The sequence below is a fragment of the Sus scrofa genome, chromosome 2 (genome assembly GCF_054392235.1).
Source record: "Sus scrofa isolate SSC_HxYL_T2T_F1_AM1 chromosome 2, Sscrofa_HxYL_maternal_Yorkshire_Landrace_v2.0, whole genome shotgun sequence".
NCBI classification, from domain to species: Eukaryota; Metazoa; Chordata; class Mammalia; order Artiodactyla; family Suidae; genus Sus; species Sus scrofa.
Window position 1 is genome coordinate 11,869,836 of NC_139384.1, and position 23,467 is coordinate 11,893,302.

At 42.8% G+C, this 23,467-nt stretch overlaps 1 protein-coding gene across 5 annotated transcripts in view; it reads left to right on the top strand.

Annotated features, from left to right (window-relative positions):
* Window positions 1-9,286: 9,286 nt before the first annotated feature.
* PATL1 (PAT1 homolog 1, processing body mRNA decay factor) overlaps window positions 9,287-23,467 on the top strand; it is a 29,524-nt gene continuing 15,343 nt past the window's right edge. For 4 of the 5 annotated variants that reach the window (XR_014836952.1, XR_014836951.1, XM_021082992.2 and 1 more), the window contains exons 1-9: window positions 9,287-9,424; window positions 11,353-11,464; window positions 16,392-16,609; window positions 16,898-16,978; window positions 17,527-17,721; window positions 18,653-18,754; window positions 19,206-19,295; window positions 19,776-19,996; window positions 21,232-21,321. Coding sequence is in view for 3 of the 5 variants with exons in the window: in XM_021082992.2 (XP_020938651.1) it covers window positions 9,410-9,424; window positions 11,353-11,464; window positions 16,392-16,609; window positions 16,898-16,978; window positions 17,527-17,721; window positions 18,653-18,754; window positions 19,206-19,295; window positions 19,776-19,996; window positions 21,232-21,321 (1,124 nt within the window). In the remaining 2 variants the exon portion in view is untranslated. Of the gene's footprint in view, window positions 9,425-11,352; window positions 11,465-16,391; window positions 16,610-16,897; window positions 16,979-17,526; window positions 17,722-18,098; window positions 18,173-18,652; window positions 18,755-19,205; window positions 19,296-19,775; window positions 19,997-21,231; window positions 21,322-23,467 lie in introns of those variants that run through there. The other variant, XM_085011038.1, reaches the window with a different exon arrangement.

Consider the following 23,467-nt stretch of genomic DNA (forward strand, 5'->3'; position numbering starts at 1 on the left):
ATAATCATTTTCATCATAATATTAGAAACTGTTTTATCTTCCCAGAAATTTTCCATGTTTAAAAGATCTGAAGTTTGCCGTCTCATTGGCTGTAGTGGTTTTGAAATTTGCCCACTGGAGTTACCTAGTGGTACAGTGGGTTAAGGGTCTGGCATTGTCACTGCTGTGATTTGGGTCACGGCTGTGGTGTGGGTTCGATCCTTGCATGAGGACTTCGGCATGCTGCAGGTGTGGCCAAAAAAAAAAAATTGTCCGCATATTCTTTGATATACCTCCCTTTACAAAGTGGAGCTGATCCCCTTCCCTTTGAGTACAGGCTGAACTTAGTAACTTCTAGCAAAAAGAATGTAACAGAAGTGGTAACTTATGACTTCTGAGATTGGTTCATAAAAGAAGTTGTGGCTCAGACTGCTCATTCTGGGAGCTGTCATGTCCTGAGGACAATCAGAAAGCGGCATAGAGACATCCACATGGCAAGGAACCAAGGCGTGCTATGAACAGCCAGGGAGGAACTGATGCCAACAGCCATGTAAATGAACCATCTTGGCCCCAGATCCTCCAGCCTCAATCAAGCCTTCAGGGGGGAACCCCACCCAACACTTTGACTGCAACCACTTGACACATTCTGAGCCAGAACCACCCAGCTAAGCTACTCCCAGACCCCTGACCCTCATGAGCTTTGTGAGATTATAAATGATTTTAGTTATAAGCTGCTACATTTGAGGGTAATTGTTATGCAGCAGTAGAAAACTAATAAATGTTAGTGAACACAGCCCCATTGTCTTGCAAGTGATTGGAGTGAGCACAGCAGTCATTAGTAAATTGAATTTTAGGGGGATTTTATGTGCACTTTGACTACACTTCACCATGGAAAGCAGGGCATGTCCTTGCTAGAGATTAAATAAGCTCCAAAATTCTATCCTACCCTCACACGATGTTATAATAAATACATGGTAGTGGCCCTGGTGGCAGTAGTGACTTCCTAAGAGGAGAAAAATATTTACCTTGTGAGATTTGACTTTTGTTTCCAGAGGTTTCTAAGCCTGTCTTAACCAAAAAGCCTTATCTCCTACTCCTTGAACTTGTGATAGATGGTATTGTCCGGAAATGACCTCAATGAGACATCCCTTCCCACGTGCTCTCTCCACATGATGATGTGGACACTCTTCCCATCCAGAGGTGGAGTCCATCTTTCTTCCCCTTGAATCTAGGTGGCTGTACAACTAGAGCAGAGGTGATGCTTCATGTCCAGGGTAGGTCATAAAAGGGATACACCTCCAACTAACACTTCTGGGACACTTGCTTTTGGAACACAGCCACCACAGTTGTGAAGAAAGTAAGAAACCACATACGAAGCCCACATGTAACTGCTCTGGCTGAAAACCCCACTGGCTGCCAGCCATCAGCTAGCACCAACTGCCAGATAGTAAGTGAAACATCAGATGATTCCAGCCACCAACCACTGAGGCAGTGCTAGCCTTTAAGCCAGTAAAACAGGCAACATTTACTTTTATTTTTATTTTATTTTTTTGCCTTTCGTCCTTTTTTAGGGCCACACCAGTGGCACTTGGAGGTTCCCAGGCTAGGGGTCTAATTGGAGGTGTAGCTGCCAGCCTACGCCAGAGCCACAGCAACGCCAGATCTAAGCCACATTTTCGACCTCCACCACAGCTCACAGCAACACTGGATCCTTAACCCACTGAGCGAGGCCAGGGATCAAACTCGCAACCTCATGGCTCCTAGTCAGATTTGTTTCTGCTGCGCCACGATTATTTTAAACGGGATGCTGTCATCCAACCCTATTTTGATGATTCTATAGGAATCACAAGAAATCAAGGTAAAGAGATACTAAGGAGACTTGAAGAGGACCTGGATATACAAGGTACAGTGCGTAAAGACATTTCCTATGAACCAGTATGTAGAGTTCTTTTCCTATTCTTTTCTCTATATATGTTTATAATTAAAAGAACTCAAAACTACAGAAATTCCTGGGCCAGGGATTGAACCCGTGGCACAGCAGTAACCAGAGCCCCAGCAGTGACAACACTAGATCCTTAACCTGCTGGGAACCAGGGGACTCCTTGAACAATTACTATTAAGGGCTACAGCAGGTGTTGCAGGCATTGTCACTGCTGTGCTCAGGTCACTGCTCTTGGCCCAGGGACTTCCACACGCTGTGGACCAGGCCAAAAAAAAAGTTTCTGCTCTCAATCACTCATTCTCAATGGGAAGAGCCCTCAAAGGAGAGAATCATCATGCCTTTCCTGAACTGTGTAAATGATGAAGCGACTAGTTCCCAATGCTCCACCCCTGCTCTGTGATGCTCAGAGTCAAAAGGAAATAATGGGAGCAATGCCACAGGCAAGGGAAAGTTAAGTTCCCTCTTCTCTTACCAGTTCAGTAACAGAAAAATGTGCAACAAAACTGGCTTTCTACTTTTGTCTTCCAATGCCACGATCCACCCCAACAAACCATGGTATTTCCTCAGCTCTAAGTGACAGCCAATCACATACTGATACAGGAGAGGTGTCCCTACAATCTGATCTCACTGTTATGGCAGGTCAGCACCGAGCTGCCCCTTCTGAGATCCAAGAAGGAGGGTGGGTGTGCATGTTCTCTTATTTCTTGATTCTCCTTTTAAGGATCCTTGATAGAGTCACCTAATGAAATCTCTTTTTTTTTTAAATCTTTAAATAGTATACAAAACAATTACTTAAACTTTAAAATGTTTTCTGGAGTTCCCATTGTGGCAGTGGTTAATGAATCCGACTAGGAACCACGAGGTTGCTGGTTCGATCCCTGGCCTCGCTCAGTGGGTTAAGGATCCGGCGTTGCTGTGGCTGTGGTGTAGGCCAGCAACTGTAACTCCAACTAGACCACTAGCCTGGGAACCTCCATATGCCTCGGTGCAGCCCTAGGAAAGATTTAAAAAAATAAATAAAATAAAATGTTTTCTCTTTACACTACCAAAAGCTACTTGGTTCACACATACCACCAGACAGGAAGTTAGGCAGCAGGAGCTGATTAATCTTTCAAGGATTTCCTCCCTTACTCCCAACACTGTTTTTTTTTTTCTTTTAAATGATTTTTATTATTTCCATTATAGCTGGTTTACAGTGTTCTGTCAATTTTCTACCGTACAGCAAAGTGACCCAGTCACACATGCTCCCAACACGTTTTTGTCCTAACTTCTCCATTTCCTTAGCACCAGCTACTGACAGTTCCCCATGTCCTAACCCCCCAGAACCTGGGAATATGTTACCCTGGTTTTTTCTGGTTTGGGGTTTTTTGGGGATTTTTTTGTTTTGTTTTTTGAGTTTTTTCACTTTTTAGGGCCACACCTGTGGCATGTGGAAGTTCCCAGGCTAGGGGGTCAATCAGATCTGCAGCTGCCTGCTTTTGCCACCGTCACAGAGGATCTGAGCCACATCTGTGACCTACACCAGATCCTTAACCTAAGGAGTGAGGCCAGGGATCAAACCTGCATCCTCATGGTTACTAGTCAGGTTTGCAACCCACTGAACCACAACAGGAACTCTGGGAATATGTTACTTTATATGGTAAAAGGGATACTGCAGATGAGACTAAGGATCCTGAGATGAGGAGATCATCCTGGATTATGCAGTTGCATCCACTGTTATCACAGACTATTTATAAGAGGGAGGAAGAAGGGTGGGAGAGAGAAATGTGACCACAGAAGGAGAGGGAGAGAGAGTTTGGAAAATGCTATGGTGTTGGCTTTGAAGATGGAGGATGAGGCCATAAGCCAAGGAATGTAAGCATCCTCTAGAAACTAAAAACAGTAAGAAGACAAATTCTCTCCTAGCGTTTCCAGAAGGAATACAGTTCTATAACCTATTTTAGATTGTGACCTACAGAACTAGAAGAGAATAAACATGTGTCATTTTAACCCACTAAGTTTGTGATAACTTGTTACAGGAGCAATAATAAACTACAATTTACTAAGATACTACAATTCAGCACTTATCATACCCAATAAGCTACCCAGGTCCTGCTTCAGACATCTTACATAACAGATTCTCAACTTCTTACATCAGACTCTCATATATATATGAGCTGGGAGTTCCTGTCATGGCTCAGTGGTAACAAACCTGACTAGTATCCATGAGGTTGCAGGTTCAATCCCTGGCCTCACTCAGTGGGTTAAGGATCCAGCATTGCCATGAGCTGTGGTGTAGCTTGCAGACATGGCTTGGATTCCATATTTCTGTGGCGTAGGCCAGCAGCTGCAGCTCTAATTCCATCCCTAGCCTGGGAACCTCCATATGCCTCAGGAGTGGCCCTAAAAAAAAAAAAAAAGACAAAAAAAATATATATATATAATATATATATATCATGAGCTATTGGAGGCGGTCATTAAAAGGACATGATCACCGTTGACCTGTGAGCTGGAACTTGGCAAACGGACACTCCTCACCCCCTCCCCGGACCTTGGAAGGTATGCTCTGCCCACTATTCCCACAGTGGGAGCTATTTTCAAGGACAAGAGAGTAAGGTGTTGTTGACACCAGCTGGAGGGTATACAGGTACATGTGAGCGGACCCTACTAAGGGCTCTATGCAGATTTTAAGGTTCTGGAAGGTTGAAATCTACTTGTCTTGCAGCTGCCCAAGACAAGCTTCACATGTAAATGCTCCTGCATTGAGCTGCTTCCTCCACCTACCCATCTGGAGTGACTGCTTTTCCTTGATCTCTCCTTGCCCTCCACCTACAGGGCCCAGTTTGTGAACCAACATGAGCACTTGTCGCATATTTATCGCATTCATGAGAGAATGAGCAGCAGGGTAGGTGGTTCAAAAGAGAATACAAGAAACTGAACTATAACCAACAGGAAAAAAAGAATGCTGGAATAAAACTCAAATGTTATATATAATGCCAGTTACTAGCCGGCACGGCAATAAAACTGTCCCCTTTGGGATTACCCTTACTATCAAAATGAAATCATCTCAACCGGAAATAATTTGTAATTCAGCAATCTTCTACCAAGTAATATCTAACTTTGTTGAGTCTAGTAACTCACTACTGGTAAATACTAAGTCAAATAAAGTCACCTCTTCTAGAACTTCAAATGATTCTCAAGTAGGCTTGTTAGACAGTGCTCTTATTACATCACAGAAAGGGCACACAAAACCCTTTTTCCTGATTTCCAAGTTTTGTATAATTTTTCTACACAGACTTCTGGTTACCTATTAATGAGTAACAAACTACTCCAAAATTTTGTGGTTTAAAACCACAGTCATTTTATTTTAACACCACAGCTTTGTGGATGAGGTTTTTGGGAAAGGCTCAGTTGAGGGAGTATTTGCTCCATGTGGTGCTGAATGGGGTGACTCGATGATATTCAGCTGGCAGCTGAACTGGTCTGGAGAGCCCAAGACAGCTTCATCCACATGTCTTGTGTGGCTGGTAAACTGGATCCAGCTGGACCCGTCTCCCTCTCCATGTAGTGCCAAGGCCTTTTCATGTGACCGCTTCAGCAAGACAAGTGGGCATCTAACATGGACTTACATTGTCAGTCTTCTTAAAGACTAGACACAGCTGGCATTGCACCTCCTCCCCAGCACTCCACGGGTCTATCACAGTCCAGGCCAGATTCAAGGAATGGTGGAAACAGAAAACACCTCTTCAGGGAGGACAAAGACTCTGCGGCCTTGTTTACAAGTTTTGCATTATATTTTAATTTCTATTATATTGCTAATTCTTTTGTTCTAAAATCTGCTGCACCAAGGGTTCCTCCCTGTAACTTTCTAGGACATTTGTTACAACCTTGTAGACTACATGAGAAATGACCCTCTGGGCAGCCCACCACTCTTTTTCCCACCTCTTTATAACCTTTGCAAGCACCCGAGGACAATGTTTAAAAGCAACCATTCTCAAAGCCTAGTCCTAGAACCAACAGCATCAGCATCACCTGGGAACTTCATATAAATGCAATTTTTAGGTCCCATTGCAGACCTGCTGAATCAGAAAATCTGGGGAGTGGGGTGGCCCAGGAGTCTGGTTTTTGTTTTTCTTTCTTGTTTATGGCAGCACCTGTGGCATATGGATGTTCTCAGGCTAGGGGTTGGATCAGAGCTGCAGCTACATGCCCACACCACAGCCATGGCCACACCAGATAAGAGCCTCGTCTTTGATCCATGCTGCAGCTTGCAGCAATGCCACAGCCTAACCCAGAGTGAAACTAAGGATCAAACCCACATCCTCACAGAGACAGCATTAGGTCCTTAACAAAGAGCCCCAAGGGGAACTCCCAGGAGTCTATTTTAACAAGCCCTCCTGGTGAAGCTGTTGTATAACACTTGTTGTACATTACTTGATGAAAATTAATACATCATCTGAAACTAGGCTCACAAAAAGTACATTTTGTTCCTTTACCATGATCTAAGAAATAGGATGTATAGAATCTGTAAATACCGCAGTGGATTTTTTTTACAACCTTTGGAAAAAGGATGGCAAGGCCAGAGAAAGCATGATAGCGATGCTAATTGATGTCCCCTCTCAACTGTCAATCGCCTTTTCCACCTAGCTGGTGTGCAGGAGAGACTTTTCTTCCACTCACTCAAGAGACACTCTCCAAAGGCCTCATATCTTATTTCGAAAGAATTACTTGTGAAAAGAATTTTTACCCTCTCCATCTTAATAATGGGCCTACACAGCTCAAGAAAATACATTTGCCTAAAGTGGCCCTCATTCATCTCCCTCAAAGACAGCTGTTGCATGAGAAAAACATAATTTTATCGACCTTCTCTATCTTGTTTTCTGTTTCTTTCATTTCTGCTCTTTACTATTTCCTTATTTATCCTTTCTTTGAGATCATCCTATAGTTCATCTATATTCAGGCTTTCCTATTCTCTCATAGAAACTGCTTTAGCTGTATCTCAAGTCTTTATACGTTAATAAGTTTATCTACTTTCCACTATGTTTTCTCAAGCAGTCCATTAATTAGAAGTGTGGAGTTTTTTAAAATGTTCTGATGTCTGGAGTTCTCATTGTGGCACAGTAGGTTAAGTATCCAGTGTTGTATTTGAGGTGGCTCCAATCGCTGCTGAGGCACAATTTCCATTCCCTGCCTGGTGCAGATCCAGTTAAAGATCTGGTGTTGCCACAGCTGTGGCAAAGGTCACACCTGTGGCTTGGATTTGATCCCTGGCCCGGGAACTTCATTTGCCACCAGTGCAGCCAAAAAAAAAAAAAAATTCTGATTTCTAACATAATGATCAGAAAACTTGATCTACAACATCAAGAATCAGCAAACTCTTTCTGCAAAGGGCCAGAGTAAATATTTCAGGCTTTGCTAGCCAAATAGCCTCTATTGAAAGTATTCAATTATGCCTTTGTTGCCCCAAAGCAACTAAAGACAATATGTAAATAAATGAAGATGGGAGTTCCCATCATGGCTCAGTGGTTAACAAATCCGACTAGTAACCATGAGGTTGCAGGTTCAATCCCTGGCCTCACTGAGTGGGTTAAGTATCCGGCGTTGCCATGAGCTGTGAAGTATACGTTCACAGATGCAGCTCGGATCTGGCATTGCTGTGGCGCTGGCATAGGCAGTCGGCTACAGCTCCAGTTAGACCCCTAGCCTGGGAAACTACATATGCCACTGGTGCAGTCCTAGAAAAGGCAAAAAGACAAAAAATAAATAAATAAATAAATAAATAAATGAAGATGGCCGTCTTCCCACAAAACTTTACTTTTAAAAAAAAAGGCAGCTAAGCAGATTTGGCTGTGGGTCACACTTTCCCAACCTTTGGTCTATATGGCACCAATTCTCTGGTCACTGTTAAGAAGTGCCCCTACCTAATACATGAACTTTTGTAGTGTTCTATGCGTGCTTAAAAGTTATCATCTTACCCCCAGCCTGCCCCACTTTAACATTTAGGTCTGTCCCATGTAAATATCCTCTTTTGTTAAACTGTCACAATGATTAAAAGACTGGGTTTCTGGAATGAGAGACCTGGTTGCCGCTTGCCATTGAGTGGTTTAGGATAAACTGCTTAACATTTCTAATCCTCAAATTCCTCATCTATGGAGAAAATAATACCACCTACCTCACCGGGTTGGCATAAGGCAGACTTCAACCATCAGTAGAAGTACTACTGGAATCATCATGCCATTGAACCACTACTTTGTGAGGCAGGTATCATTAATCCCGTTTTCCAAAGAAATTAAGGCTCAGACACGTTTACGTAACTTGCCCCAAATCTGACGGCCCAGTGGCAAAGCACTGATTCCCACCCAGAACTTCTATTTCCAAATCCAAGTTTCCACTACTCAGGCTCTGATTAATCTGGTCATACCACCACGTAAGGAATTTACTCTACGCCACTCCCAGGCGAGGCTGCACTTTAAGACACCGGAGAAAGGAGTTGCGAAACGGCACAAGAATTCGTGGTGCAAGGACTAAATTTCGTAACCCAAGTTTAGTCTTCAAGGGGAAAGAGTGAGTTCGGCTAGCGGAGATAACAGTTCTCCAAAGAGACTTCTGAAAACAGGATGCCAAGGCACCTGGACAAATGCTTTTCTGGTCCTGATCCTCTAAGGAGGTGGTGTCACCCTACGGCGCACTCAGCCTCGATGACCTTGCTGCCCACGGCTGTGCTGCCTTTTTTGGCTCCCTCACTCCACACGCTTGATGTGCCTGAGCCCTAAAAATACCTCCCTGGTTGAACCTCCCTAATAAGCCTTCGGTTTAAAGAAAAGAGGGAAAAAAAGCCTTCATCTCTGAGACACATAAATCACAGCCCTGACCTGCTGTTGACTCAGCGGGTGACGTGCCGCTGAAAGTGGCGACGAACTCAGCCCCTTTCGATGACCTGAACTTTAACTTTTTTCCCCTCCACTCGGCGCCTATCGTGTGTTGTGAAGACCGCCAAGCAACCCGAAGACGGTGTTGGACGCTGGAAAAAGTGCCCAGGAATGTCCATTTCTCCCAGCCTAGGCTAAGCCTGGGACTCTCCAAAGCCATATCCTGTGACAATCACAAGGCTTTTCTCCGCCCCGTCGGTGACGGAAAACTCGTGACTCGAACCTCAGCGTCGGGCGGGCGCAGAGAAGCCGGGGGCGGAGCTACAGGTTCGGATCGCGAGGAAGCCCCCGACGGGTGGCGCGTGCGCAGTCTCTCGCCACGGGACCTCCTTCCCGCCGCCGAGACTAGGAAGCGGGACGCCAAATCTGTCCCCGCGCAGCCGCCGCCGCCGGGCGCGGAGCGGGGCGGCCGCCCTCCCCGAGGCGCGCCTGCGCACGTTCCCACGCACGCTCCGGCGTACGGCGGCGGCCAGGGGTCGCGAGCCGGTGGAGGACCCGCGCGCGGAGGAGCCCGGAGAGTCAGCGCTTCTTCCCTCCCTCCCCCATTCCCCTCCCCGCTCCCTCCCCCCCCTCCCCAAGAATGTTCCGCTACGAGGTGAGCTGTTGCGACCGGAAGTGACCCCTCCCTCCCGCCGGCACGCGCCCCCCTCTCTGTTTCTCTCACGCTCAGCGCGCCCGTCCGCGCCCCTCGGGGGGAAAAGGGGGGGGCGGAGGGGCCGGCAGGACCGAGCAGAGTGTGTGGGCTCTGGGGTCGCGGGTTTAGTCCAAGGGCTGTGAGCTGGCTTCGTGGGGGCGGGACTGTCCTATCAGTTGCTACTGAGGAGAGTTGACCTCTGTTTGGGGGTGGGGAGGGCCCGTTAAGTGCGGTAACCAACCACCCCCCACCCCACCGTACCCCCGGTGGGGCTCGGCATTGAGAGCCTTGCACCCACCCGGTGGCACTTAAGGAAGAGCCACAGGGTAAAGCCCAGGGACGCATTTCCCGCCTAAGACCCAGAACTATCATCTCGCATTAATTACACATAGCCCCTTACTCGCAGGCAACCGTCAGGTCACCCGGGCCTGCACTTGCCCTTTGACTGGGGCGGAAGACTGTTTACTGATGAGAGCTCCGAGTGGGGAAGGGGCGTGTCCAGCAGAAGTTCTTTCTGGGCGAATGGAGGGAAACTGGGGGTTCGTGATGGTCCCTGGAATACAGCAACAGAGTTATGACGCTACCACTGAGTCTCTGTATGACCTTTAGCGACTGCTAATCACTAGACAGAGTTTCTGGATTTGTAGAAAGGGTGGGTCTAGACGATCCCTTTCCAACCTAAAAAGCAGTGATTCGGTGAAGTAGATCTTTGTGATTTGGGAATGCTTCTGGAAGTTGCCTCTGATGTGGATGCAGTTGCACATGCTTGCTTTGTCTAAGTTTGGAAGGACCTAAGATGGCCCTTTGGCCTAACGTTTCTTTTGGGAACAGCCTAGCTGAGAAATAGCCGGCAAGGTGTTATCACAAATGTGCCTGCCAGAGAGTGTGGAATTCTGATTCTGAGTATTTGAAAATTGGGGCTGTGTATTCTTGCTATTTGATGGGAATGGCTCGAGATCAAACTGACTATATGTAAACATGGAGAGACATGCTGAGATGTGGTGGGGCAAAGTTCCCCAAAGAAAAGAAAACTTGGAAAAATAAATGAAATGGGGGGGGGGGAGTGTTTAAAGTAGAACATACCCAAGTGATATCTAGCATTGTTTAACAATACACAATGTTTGCTTCAATCTTTTTCTCCTTTGATCCTCACTACTTGCTGAGGCAGGTGGTGGTGTCCTTGTATTACCACCTAAGAGATTGTGGCTTAGAGCCTTAATACAGGCTGAGACACAGTAGGTGCTCAGGAGGTATTGAATGAATTCATCAGAACGGCTGTGATTTGCCCAAGTTGATATCACTTGTCAGAGTTGAGACAGAACTTAAACTTGCCACATCCCGGCCTTTCAAGAGTTTACTTAATTGTGATTGAAATCTTAGCTTTCTGTTTTATCACCAGTTTTGAGCCTGTAGAAAGAAGGAAGAGGAAAAATGATGAGAAAGCTTCAAAAGGGAATAATAAAAGGGTTGAAAAGATGACATGAATATGGGGAAGATAAGAATTTCATTGAAAAATAGATGTAAAACTCTAGCAAAATGTAAAGTGTTTGCTTTCATTTGTCATTATTGTAACCAGTGATGGAAAGGAAGTTACAGGCCTAATTTCTTGGTTGCATGAGGAAATGCTATTATTAGATTCTTGCTGAAAAGAGAAATGGAAATTTGGGGGAAGAGGTTAAATGAAATAAGGAATAGGAAAGAGAAGCTGAAAGAAACGATTTGCAAATCTTCCAATGTCGGGAAAATTGGGGGATGGAAAAAAATGCCATCTGTACAAAAAGTCATAATGAAGCTATTGTGTTGATTGGGAAGGTAAGAACATTTTTAGAACATTTTTTAAGTGAGGTTGTGAACTTCACGAATTATCAGTCTCTCTCTCTCTCTTAAAGTCTTTGGAGGATTGTCCTCTGGATGAAGATGAAGATGCATTTCAGGGGCTGGGAGAGGAAGATGAAGAGATTGATCAATTCAATGATGATACATTTGGGTCAGGTGCAGTTGGTAAGCGATATTAAGTACTTTTGTCTTCCTCTGGTCCTCTTTTTGCCTCACTTAGAAAATCTGGTGTTTTCTAAGCCTTGTCTTTTCCAGCTTTATGATCTATCGTTCTAAGTTGACACTATAAGAAATTCAAATGGTTAGACAAGTGGACATTTTATAAAGGCTTAAAATAATCCTAGAAGAAGGACTTTTTTTTTTTTTTGGTCTTTTTAGGACCGCACCTGTGGCACATGGAGGTTCCCAGGCTAGAGGTCGAATTGGAGCTATAGCTGCCAGCCTACGCTACAACCATGGCAACACAGGAACCAAGCCACGTCTGTGACCCACACCACAGCTCATGGCAACACTGGATAGAGAAGGAAGTTTTTTGTTTTTTTTGTTTTTTTTCATGAAACACGTAACTTAAGGAAAACTAGTGCATTAGGAGAAAACTAAGATTCATATATGTATGTTTGAAAATTTTTATATGGCCTGACCCTGCTTTTGTCCTATAGTAAGTATATTTAATTACATATTTTATTCCAGGAATTTGGTAGTAAGAGGTCTTTGTAAGTTAGAAAGGTGTTGTGCAAAAATGAAATTTTCTGGAGTTCCCATCGTGGCGCAGTGGTTAACGAATCCGACTAGGAACCATGAGGTTGCGGGTTCGGTCCCTGCCCTTGCTCAGTGGGTTAACGATCCGGCATTGCTGTGAGCTGTGGTGTAGGTTGCAGACGCGGCTCGGATCCCAAGTTGCTGTGGCTCTGGCGTAGGCCAGTGGCTACAGCTCCGATTCAACCCCTAGCATGGGAATCTCCATATGCCTCGGGAGCAGCCCAAGAAATAGCAACAACAAAAGACAAAAAAAAAAAAAAAAATGAAATTTTCTCAGCCCTGGGTATAGATAAATATTCTAGGAGTTGGAAAAGATCAAAAAACTAAAAAACCAAAGTCAGCTAGAGGCCACAGGCTTATAATTACTGAAATGGGAGATTCAGGGAGCAAGCTTGTATGATAAAGTTTGAGAATTAGAGACCCTAGAGCAAGTATGCTAATAAGTTAAAATTAAATTGTACTTTGGAAAGAAGATAAGAATCAATGCAGATATCTCCGCTTTGACTAATGGTGTTGAAAAGCAGCAACGACTTCATTTATGTTGGGATGTGTGAATGTGGGATTTCTTTGCACTTCTATCTAAGCAACAGATATTCAAAGTTAAGTAATAAGAAGAGGAAATTTATCAGTCGTGGGTAATCCTAAAATGTTGAATATCCAAAACAAATAAAGGGTCTTAAAAATGTTTTGGTTACTGGTTTTTCAGTGAAATAAACAGCTTAAATTTATTAAAGCTTAGAATGAGTTGAGTGAACTGGCGAAAATGAAAAAGTATACTCTCTTCAATCGAGGTTTACAAAATTCACTGGAGAACTAAAACTGCTGCTATTGGGAGCAGCTAGAGAAGCCTTTAAGTTAGAAAGCTGGGCTCTGTGGAAGAGGGCACCGAAGACCTTTTGGATTTCAGCCATAGTTTGGGGATGAGATCGTCCAAGAAGACGACGTGATCTAAGATGCTGTTCTCTCTCCATGGAGATCACAGCGAAGGGGGCGGATGGAGACTAGAATTACAAAAGCAGGGAACTGATGTGAATTGCAAATTGTACATGAAACTTTAGTAAAAACCTATAGAATACAATAGAAGCTATGGACAGTGTGTGCTTATATCTGGAACTTTTTCTCTTAAAATATTGAACTTAATGTTACCATTTTTTAGCAAATTCGCTTATATTAAAATGAAATACATTATGAAGTTCCCTTGTGGTGCAGCAGGTTAAGGATCTGGTGGTGTCACTGCAGCTATTTGGGTTGCTGCTGTGGTACAGGTTCAATCCCTGGCCTGGGAACTTCTGCATACCACAGATGTGGCCAAAAAAAAAAGAATGAAGATATACTGTTAGCATAGTAAATGTCCTCTCTTTTGAACATGGATAGGAGAGGAATAGTTTCACCTTCTCACTGATTTCTAGGGTGTTGTGGACAGTCTCTTGTTACTGTTGTTTTTCTGAGTTTATATTTCTCGCAGGATAGGGAAAGTACTGCCTTAAAAGAATTTTAAAGTGTGCAAAACAATATTTTATATGATGGAAGAGAGAAGTACACACATTGAAAAAGCCCTTAGGGTTACACAGGAAAAGAACAGATGGTAAAAAGTAAAGGCAGTGAAGTAGCATATGATTAGCCCATTTTGCACCCTGAGGCACAAGGATGATTAAGGTCTTCTTGGTCAACAAAGTTTATAATGGCAAAAAGAATTCCACATGTGAGCCCTTACCTTTGAGAGTATAATATACTTGAATTGTAAAGTTAAACTCTTGTTTCTCGTAACATCTTAATATAAATAATATACAGCTTTATAAAAAGAAAATTCTAAAAATTCCTTTCTTAGCGACCTGTGATTTGTTTAATATACCTCTACAGGTGGATATAGAGCTGGTATAGAGAATTTAAACCGGGAAGTAAAATGTCAGACCTATGACATACATTTTGGCCTGATGGTTTTTTTTAACTCAAGGAGTGTCTTGAATAATACCTGTTGGTGCGGTAGTTATTTTAAGTCTCTGGCTACGGATGCTCTGATGTCACCTTTCCTTAAGAAACCAGTCACTGTCTTCTGTGTGGAAAAATGTTTGTATCATCTTTGAGCAATAAATGGGCCACAGTATTCTCAACTGATTCTCTAAAAATAAAAGCTTACACTTACAAGGTGCTTATTCTATGCTAAGGACCATTCTAAATGTTTTACATATATCATTAATCCTTACAGTAGCCTTGTGAGTTAGATACTATTATTATCCTCATTTTAGCAAACGAAGGAAGGTGCCAAAGAGGTTAAGTAACCATAAATACAGTCACTGTAGACTACCAGTTATTTTAAACAGTCTTTGTGGAGTCTTTAGGACTCTCCTGCCTCCACATGGAAGGGCTGCAGCTGTCAAGCACCCAAGTCCTAAGTACTAGACCACAGGGGAGCTCCCTCTACTTCCTTTTTATTGATAGCTGCTAAAATCTTTAGGGACTGAGATTGCGCTAAAATTAAATCACCTCTACTTCCTTTTCATTTTGTTTTTATTTAAAAATATCCCTTAGACAGACTTGAGGGAACTACCACAAGTTTAAGTTTATAAAAGCAACCAGGAATTCAGTAACCCACATCAGGGTATAGGTTAATTGGCTGAAGGAAAACAGGCATCTCTTTCCCTTCATTTCTCTTATTTTTTTCCCTGCCCGTTATCATTTTGACCAGGGTGGAGCAGGGTCAGGCACTAGCATATCCTCTTTCTCCTTTCTTTAAATGAGGTCTATGGAGAAATTGTATGGGGAGAATCGTCATTAAGGAGACTTTCAGAATTCTTTGTTTCTATGTTGGTTATAAAGGGAATTTTATGTTCTTTCTGTGTTCGATTTTGTAGGACATAGAAAGCAAAACTAAAATAATAAAATTACATGGGTTTTGGTGCATGTTTAGAACAGGTAAAGGTAGGATTAAAGTGAAAAGATTATTTAGGGAAAGCTTCAGTGAGGAGGGAAAGGTATCTGTATTTGAATGCTGACAGGAGCAAAATAGTAGAGCTTTTATGATGGAGGCAGAATGGAATGGTGATTGGTAAGGATGAAGAGCCCTGGAATGAGAGAAGTGATGGGATAAAAGTCTGGTTCTAGGGAGTTCCCATTGTGACTCAGTGGTATGGGACCTGAGTAATATCCATAAGTATGCGGGTTCTATCCCTGCCTCTCTCAGTGACTTAAAGGATCCAGCGTTGCCGTGAGCTGTGGTATAGGTCGCAGACGTGGCTCGGATCCCAAGTTGCTGTGGCTGTAGTGTAGGCTGGCAGCTGCAGCACCGATGTGACCCCTAGCAAAAAAAAAAAGGTCTAGTTCTAGGGAGGCTGAAAGAATTTTGAAGACTTTCATCTATGCTCCGGCTAGACTCAAAAATACTACTGTGTCAGCATAAAACCAAGAAAACAAGCTAGTGTCAGTGCCGCAGACTATATGGTATGTGTAAAAATAGAGACAGTTCAGATGAAGAGGAACTGACTCTGGTCCAAGTCACCCTCGCCTTTTCCCCAGCACACTTGTAGTAGCCTCCTAACCGGCCTCCCTGCTCCAACAGTGCTGCACCCTTCCTCCCAAATCTGTTTTCAACACAGCAGCCACAGTGATTCTTTCAAAAAGTCAAGCCACATCCAAACTTCCAGTGGCCCCCGTTTCACAGTGGCTCTAGAGGTCCTGAAGGAGCTCCCTGCCTTTGACCTCATTTTTCTTCTACTCTCCACCCTTGTTCATTCCAGTCAAAAACAGTCCTTGCCACTTCTCAGAATTGTCAGTCTCTCATCCTAAGGTCTTTTTACTGACTGAGACACTCTTCTCCTAGATATCCACATGGCTATCTTATACTTCAATCTTTGCTCAGATATCACCTTCTCAAAGAGACAACCTCTGACCATCCTGTTTAAAGTTTTCAGTCTGCCTCTCTTCTCCCATATTCTTGCAGCGTGTCATCTTCTAATATATATATAGTTCTCCTGTGGCACAGCAGGTTGAAGATCCGGCATTGTCACTGCTGTGGCATAGATTCAGTCCCTGGCCCAGGACCTCCCCCATGCCCCAGACACAGCCAAAACAAAAAAACTATATTGACAGAGTATCTAAATTATTTATTCAGTATTTTATTATCTATTATCTGTCTCTGCTTCAAGGAGAGCTGCAGGAGGGCAGGGATCCTCGTCTATTGTGTACACTGATGTATCCCATGCAGTTAGACGATGCTTGTCACATAATAGAACTTTCCACCTACCTTCTGGAGTTGGAATTGTTCGTTGGGTTAACAGAAGAATTTTATGAAGCTTCTTCATTTCAGTATGAACGGTTTATTATGGTTTCCTTATAGATGATGACTGGCAGGAAGCACATGAGCGCCTGGCTGAATTGGAAGAGAAGCTACCAGCAGCAGTTAATGAGCAAACAGGCAATGGAGAAAGAGATGAGATGGACTTGTTGGGTGACCATGAGGAGAATCTGGCAGAGAGGCTCAGTAAGATGGTGATTGAAAATGAACTGGAAGATCCAGCTATCATGAGGGCAGTACAGACCAGGCCAGTGTTGCAAGTAAGTCACTGTGATCTGAGAGCTGTAGCAGACCAGTAATTAAAGCAAAGTATTGGGCTTTGCTGTTCTATTTCATTTACTATACAGAGAAAATTACATTGGTAATATAATTCCTGATGATAGCAACTCTAGAGATGAAATGGGGAAATAAGGTATGTTCTGAAACACTATAGTTTCTTATTCTCAAGCAGTTGAGGCTCTGGAGCTTTGTTCACCAAAAGCAGGTAAGTTGCCCAGAGAGCCCACACTATTCCAGACATTGTGTGTTGTGTTTTTCTTTTTTCTTAGCCTCAACCAGGAAGTCTCAATTCCAGCATCTGGGATGGATCTGAAGTTCTGAGGCGAATCCGAGGACCACTGCTTGGTCAGGTATTAAATATTTTCTCTCTTTGTAAAATTCCTGGTATCTAAGTGTGGGTACCTGTCAGTATCCTTTCCTTACTGGACCAGTGTGCAGATGTATATATCCTTTGCCAGTCTTAGGCTGATTACTTCATCCAGCACCCACATGTACCTGTCGGTTGTACCCTCCCTCAGAATCCATGGTACTGCTCACATGACTTTTGAAATGGTTAAAAAGGAGCTATTGTACCTCAAATGTGATAGCTTATGATTTAAATTACTTTACGTGATTTTTAGGTAGAACTATAGGGACAGAGAACAGATCCGTGTTTGCCAGTGGCTGGGGATCATGGGAGAGGTTGACTGCAAAGGAAGTTTGGGAAGTGATAAAGCTTCTGTATCTTGATTTTGGTGGTAGATTCATGACTTTGTGCATTTAGAGACTAAAATTCGCTGGGTGTGAGATAAAACTAAATAAAAATTTAAAAAACAATTTCTCAAGACATTTGACATCTGTAAAGGCTATTAAAGCATTTTCAGCTAGCTAATTTTTTTAACACTACTTCCTCAATTAGGAAATGCCTACAGTGTCTGTATTAGAGTATGCCTTGCCTCAGAGGCCCCCACAGGGCCCAGAAGATGATCGGGACGTTTCTGAGCGTGCATTACCAAGGAGGTCAACTTCGCCTATCATTGGGAGTCCTCCTGTTAGAGCTGTCCCCATAGGCACCCCACCTAAGCAGATGGCTGTACCCAGCTTCAACCAACAGGTACCTCTCATTCACAGGCACTCAGCCCAGGATATTGGGAATCTGGGCAAAATTATTTGGGAGAGTGGTTCTGCTGGGAGGAGGGCAGAGGCTTGGGGTAGGCATTAGATTAGAAAGAAAAATAGCCAATTAGAGAAGTTAGTACAAGTAAGAGACACATTCCCCAATGCCTATTTGCTGGTGCTGCTCCTGTTGCTGCTGCCTTTTAATTGGGGGAGAAAAGGGGTAGTTAACCACATTTAGTGTAAATAGCCTTTTAAGTGTTTTGCTGGCTGCCCAAAACGTTTACAGAGAGGTAACTGAAAGCTGGGGGGAGTGGGAACACACAGCACTGTCCACATCCCTTTTTACCTTTAAGATATCCCTGCTTTCCCTAGAGCCTGTGCAGTCCTGTTCCATAGACTTTCCTCCACCTGAAACCAGCAGCTGAAAAGGAAGGCCAATTTGGAAGGTATGGGGGGAGGGTGGTACTGGTATGGCCCAGTTAGGCTCAATTCCCTATGAAATGGTGGAGTCACGATGTACACGAAAGAGCTGAGCATGGCGGCCATATCACAGGGGCTTCAGAATAGGACTTAGTTAATCCTCCAGCTTTCTTATCATTCCATCTCCCTCACTGCTGCAAAATATATCCTCTTGGAGAGAATTCAAAAGTCAGAATATCTGCTGGTACCTCCCTCAGCTAGCATGGAAGGGTGGGGATAACTGGAGAATTAGCTAAATCTTCCTCAGTTAAAGGTGGCACGTTGCTTGATATTTGTGAGAGGAAGTAACCAAAGGTCCTGTATGTGAACCACAGCCACAGCAGTTTGCTTGGAAGTAGGGCTTTGCATTGAGTTCTGTGTCTCTATCAGTACTTGAGGGGAGGGAGTGTAGGTAGAAAAAAAACTGACCTCATTGAGTGTAGCTGTATATATGTTTGTCCCAATAGATTCTGTGTCCGAAGCCTGTCCATGTTCGGCCCCCAATACCACCACGTTATCCTGCTCCCTATGGCGAGAGGATGTCTCCAAACCAGCTCTGCAGTGTCCCGGTATGTCGCTTTACAACCTAACGAAAACATGCGGTGCATATTTTCTGACCACTGCCTGGTGTGTAGACATCTCCTAAATTACATGTGTTTTTTTATAATCTCCATACTTGGCTTCTGGATGTCACAATCCCCAGGTCAGAAGACAGTTCCTCATGTTCAGCTATTTCTTTCTTCAACGCTTTATCTTTAAAAATCTAAACTTGACATGATAGGCTGGTTTCCTGCTATTACAGTCCCTCATTACACTGCTTTCTTTTTCATGTTAAATGATCATAATGCTTCACAACTTCTCACATTACTCTCTATGTTCCTTCAGTGCACACCTCAACTCTAGCACAGCTCAGCTCTACGGTTTGGGAGTTTTTCTGTCCAAGTTTATTCTGCATTTCTGTTGAATATATATTTATTTATCTGTTTTCACAGTATGAATAGAATTTTTTCTTTTTTTCAGAATTCTTCCCTACTGGGTCACCCTTTCCCTCCTAGTGTTCCTCCTGTTCTTAGCCCTCTCCAGAGAGCACAGCTTCTTGGAGGAGCACAGGTAAGCCTAGGATTAGCTCAAGCCGTAAAGATCTTACTTACTTTCCTGCATTTCACTAGCTGACATCCCCCCCTTTTGCTGTTAATCAGTCACTACTGCCTCTTATTTTTTCCTTTTTTCCCCCCCTTTTTTCTTTTTGTGGGCTGCACCTGTGGCATATGGAGGCTCCCAGGCTGGGGGCCAATCAGAGAGCTTCAGCTGCCGGCCTGTGCCAGAGCCACAGCAACTCAGGATCCGAGCCACCTCTGTGACCTACCCCATAGCTCACGGCAACGCCGGATCCTTAACCCTCTGAACGAGGCCAGGGATTGAACCCGAAACCTTATGGTTGCTAGTTGGATTCATCTCCTCTGCACCATGCACAAACTCCTGTTTTTTTTCCTTTCTTTCTCAAAGTTGTTGATGGAAGCAGTATTCACTCTTCTGTCAGTAAAACAAAGGGACTTGCTGATTAACTAAATCAACTGTCCCTCTCTGTAGCTACAGCCTGGACGGATGTCTCCCAGCCAGTTTGCACGGGTCCCTGGATTTGTTGGCAGTCCACTTGCTGCCATGAATCCCAAGTTGCTGCAAGGGCGAGTTGGGCAGATGCTTCCCCCAGCACCAGGCTTCCGTGCCTTCTTTAGTGCTCCACCCCCCGCTACACCACCTCCTCCTCAGCAGCACCCCCCTGGCCCAGGACCTCACCTGCAAAACCTAAGGTATACAAAAGAAATGCTGTTGCTTATCATTGTCAGCTAAGGCTCTTGCTTATTAAATATTCAGTGATAGAATGTAGAAGTCTCTTGATTTTCAAATGATACATTTTGAGATGTTATTTGATCCTCAAGTTGCCAAACAGGGAAATATTTGACAGCCTCCAGGCTTTCTTAGAAATCACATTTCCCTTGAGTCACATGCTTCCTGTGTATATTTGCACATTACTAGTTAACCACCCTTTTTATTTCTTCTGAAATATCTTAAGTCTCACTTGCCCATTTTACAAAAACACTTACATAAGGCTTATCACCTAACAAGTATTATCTTGTACTAAGGAAGAGCAATAAGGATGCTGAGTTGTCAGCTAATCTCAGTGCTAGTTAGTTGCTTGCTTCCACTGTGATTTTATAACAAGAGGGGTTTAAGTTTCTGCTTCAATGGAATTGCATTTTGTTACATACCATGTTTTATCAGGGTTCTCCAGAGAAGCAGAACCACTAGGATATAGATAAATAATTTTTTAAAAAAAGAAATTAAAGGATTGGCTTAAAGGATTGATTGTATGGTTATCAAGTCTAGAATTCGCAGTGCAGGCCCGCAGACTGGACATTCTGTTATGAGCTGAAGTTGCAGTCTTGAGTCTGAATTTGTTGGCCAGGTGGGCAGGCTGGAAACTCAGGACTTCTATGTCCCATTCTTAAGGCAAAATTCCTTCTCTGGGAAACCTCTTTTTCTCCTAAGGCCTTCAACTGATTGGGCAGGCCTACCCACATTATCGCAGGTCGTCTCTTTTTTTTCTTAAAGTCAACTAAATTGTAAATGTTAATTGCATCTATAAAACACCTTTACTACAATATCTAGATGCTTGGTTTCCAAACAACTGGGTAGCTTAGCCAAGTTGCTAAAAAAGTAATCATCACACATCTTTTCAATGTTATTCCCAAATGGTTGAAACTAAGTAAATTAGATATATTTAGAAACTTCTCTTTAACAGCAGCAAAAAGAAAAAGAATTAAACTGCTTTACCGGTGATACACTCAAATTTTGTGATTGTCCTCTTAGGAATTGAGAATTTCCTTTTGTGGGAAACAGAAATACTGCTGTGTCTTCCTTCTGAAAGATCCCCTTAGAATATTCTTTGACATTCCCTTGGGTAAACCGTATAACATAGCCACATTCTTTAAAACTTCAGGTCACCAGGATGACAGAACTGAACATCTTTTTCCTTTTTTCTTAGATCTCAGGCCCCAATGTTTAGACCAGACACAACTCACCTTCATCCACAGCACCGTCGACTCTTACATCAGAGGCAGCAACAGAATAGAAAGTAAGTACTTACCCTACTCCTTCCGTTGCACTTTCTTTTTTTTTTTTAGCTGTGCCCATGGCATATGAAAACACCCAGGCCAGGGATCGAACCCATGCACCACAGCAGGGACAATGCCGAATCCTTAACATGCTGTGTCATGTGGGAACTCCAATGGTTTCTTAATTTAGCTTTTTGCTTTGATAAATTTAGTTTACTTTTTAAGTAAATTGATTACTGTTGAGCTAGTTAATTGATCAAATCAGATCATGCATGCTGTCATTCTAAGTTTTTGATGAACAAGCTTTCAACCTTGAGAGCTTATCAATTCATATCCAAGTTACTATAATTCTGACATATAATTTATATCTGATTTGGGGGGGTCAACATTTTATACTCACTCCCTACCAAGTTCTTACCATACTTTTAACTACCTTTTTTTTACCATCTCAGTTCTGAGATAATCTTGAAGTATAGTCTCTAGCATTACATTTAGGTCTTAGGTAAAGCCAGCAGGCGCTCTTTATTTCAACAAATTAAAATCTTAATAATTGGAATTATTTAATCCTTATTCAAGTATTATTGTATGTGTGGCCCCAGCTGTGTACCAGCTGGGTGTGGTTGGTTTGGAGGACTGAAAGAAGAACAAGACATGTCAAACCCCTGCCTTCATGGAGTCTATATATATATATATATATATATATTTTTTTTTTTTTTTTTTTTTTTGCCTTTTTGCCTTTTCTAGGGTCACTCTCACGGCATATGGAGGTTCCCAGGCTAGGGGTCTAATTGGAACTGTCGCCACAGGCCTACACCAGAGCCACAGCAGCTTGGGATCTGAGCCATGTCTGCGACCTACACCACAGCTCACGGCAACGCCGGATCCTTAACCCACTGAGCAAGCCCAGGGATCGAACCTGAAACCTCATGGTTCCTAGTCGAATTCGTTAACCACTGAGCCATGACGGGAACTCATATTCTATCATTCTTATATGTAAAATAAGAGAATTGAACATTACTTTGAGGTTTTTTTCAGCCTTCCATTTTTATGGTTCTACGTGTGTACTTTTTTCTTTCAAAAACGTTTCAGAATATTTTTTGCAGGGGAAAAGAAAAATCAGTGTTGGTTCTTAAAAAGTACAAACCATAAGGGAAAGGAATAGTGTAGTACATTTGACTGTTAAAATATGAAGTTTCCAGTGCCTGCAGTTAACAATAATGGCATTGTGCACTTCAGAATTTAAGAGACTAGATCTCATGCTATGTTCTTACCACTAAAAAAAAAAAAAAGGGACACAAGGAGTAGGTGTTGAGATACAACTGTTGCTTTGTTTATGGTGATGGTGTTATAAGAATTTATATATGTACGAACTTAATATTTGTACACACTATATGCAGTTCTTTGTATGTCAGTTACACTAAATAAAGCTCTTAAAATATCAAATTTTTGATAAAGTTGTAAAGATACATTCAACTTCTCTATGAAAAAAGACTTCAAACACAAACATGCAGTTTTCAATAGAGGAACCCTACATGGCTCATAAAAATGAAAAGATTTTCAGGCTCGCTTGTAGTAGGAGGCCTACAGATGGACATTAGATAACCATTTTACATCATGAGACAGACAGAAGCGGAAGCATCTCAACACTCATTAATTGGCAGGAGTGGAGAGTGTAGACAATAAATAACAAGGTTGATAATATGGCTGTAGTTCATCCTAGCAGTTCTACTTTTCAGTATATACCTGAGTATATTGTCAACATGGTTAAATATGAAAAACATAATGTTGAGTAAGAAGCAAGGAGCAGAATTGTGTCTCTAGTACCATTTATATAAAATAGAATAATACTGTGTAATATTTAAAGGTAGAGATACAATAAAAGCATAAAAACATTTTGGATGCATACCAAAATCAGGATAGTGGTTCCTATATGAAGGAAGGGGAGCTGGAAACCAGGATCCAACGTGGTATAGACGGGCCTTCAACATAACACTGTACTGCTAATACTACTTTTTAAAAATCTGAAACAAATTTGATCAAGTAAAATTTTTTTATTAAGTCTAAATGGTGAGTAAATAGATGCTTTTAATAATAGTGTTTGCTGATCTTTTATATGTTTGAAGTATGTCATGATTTTCAGTAAGGTTTTTTGTTTGTTCCTTTGTT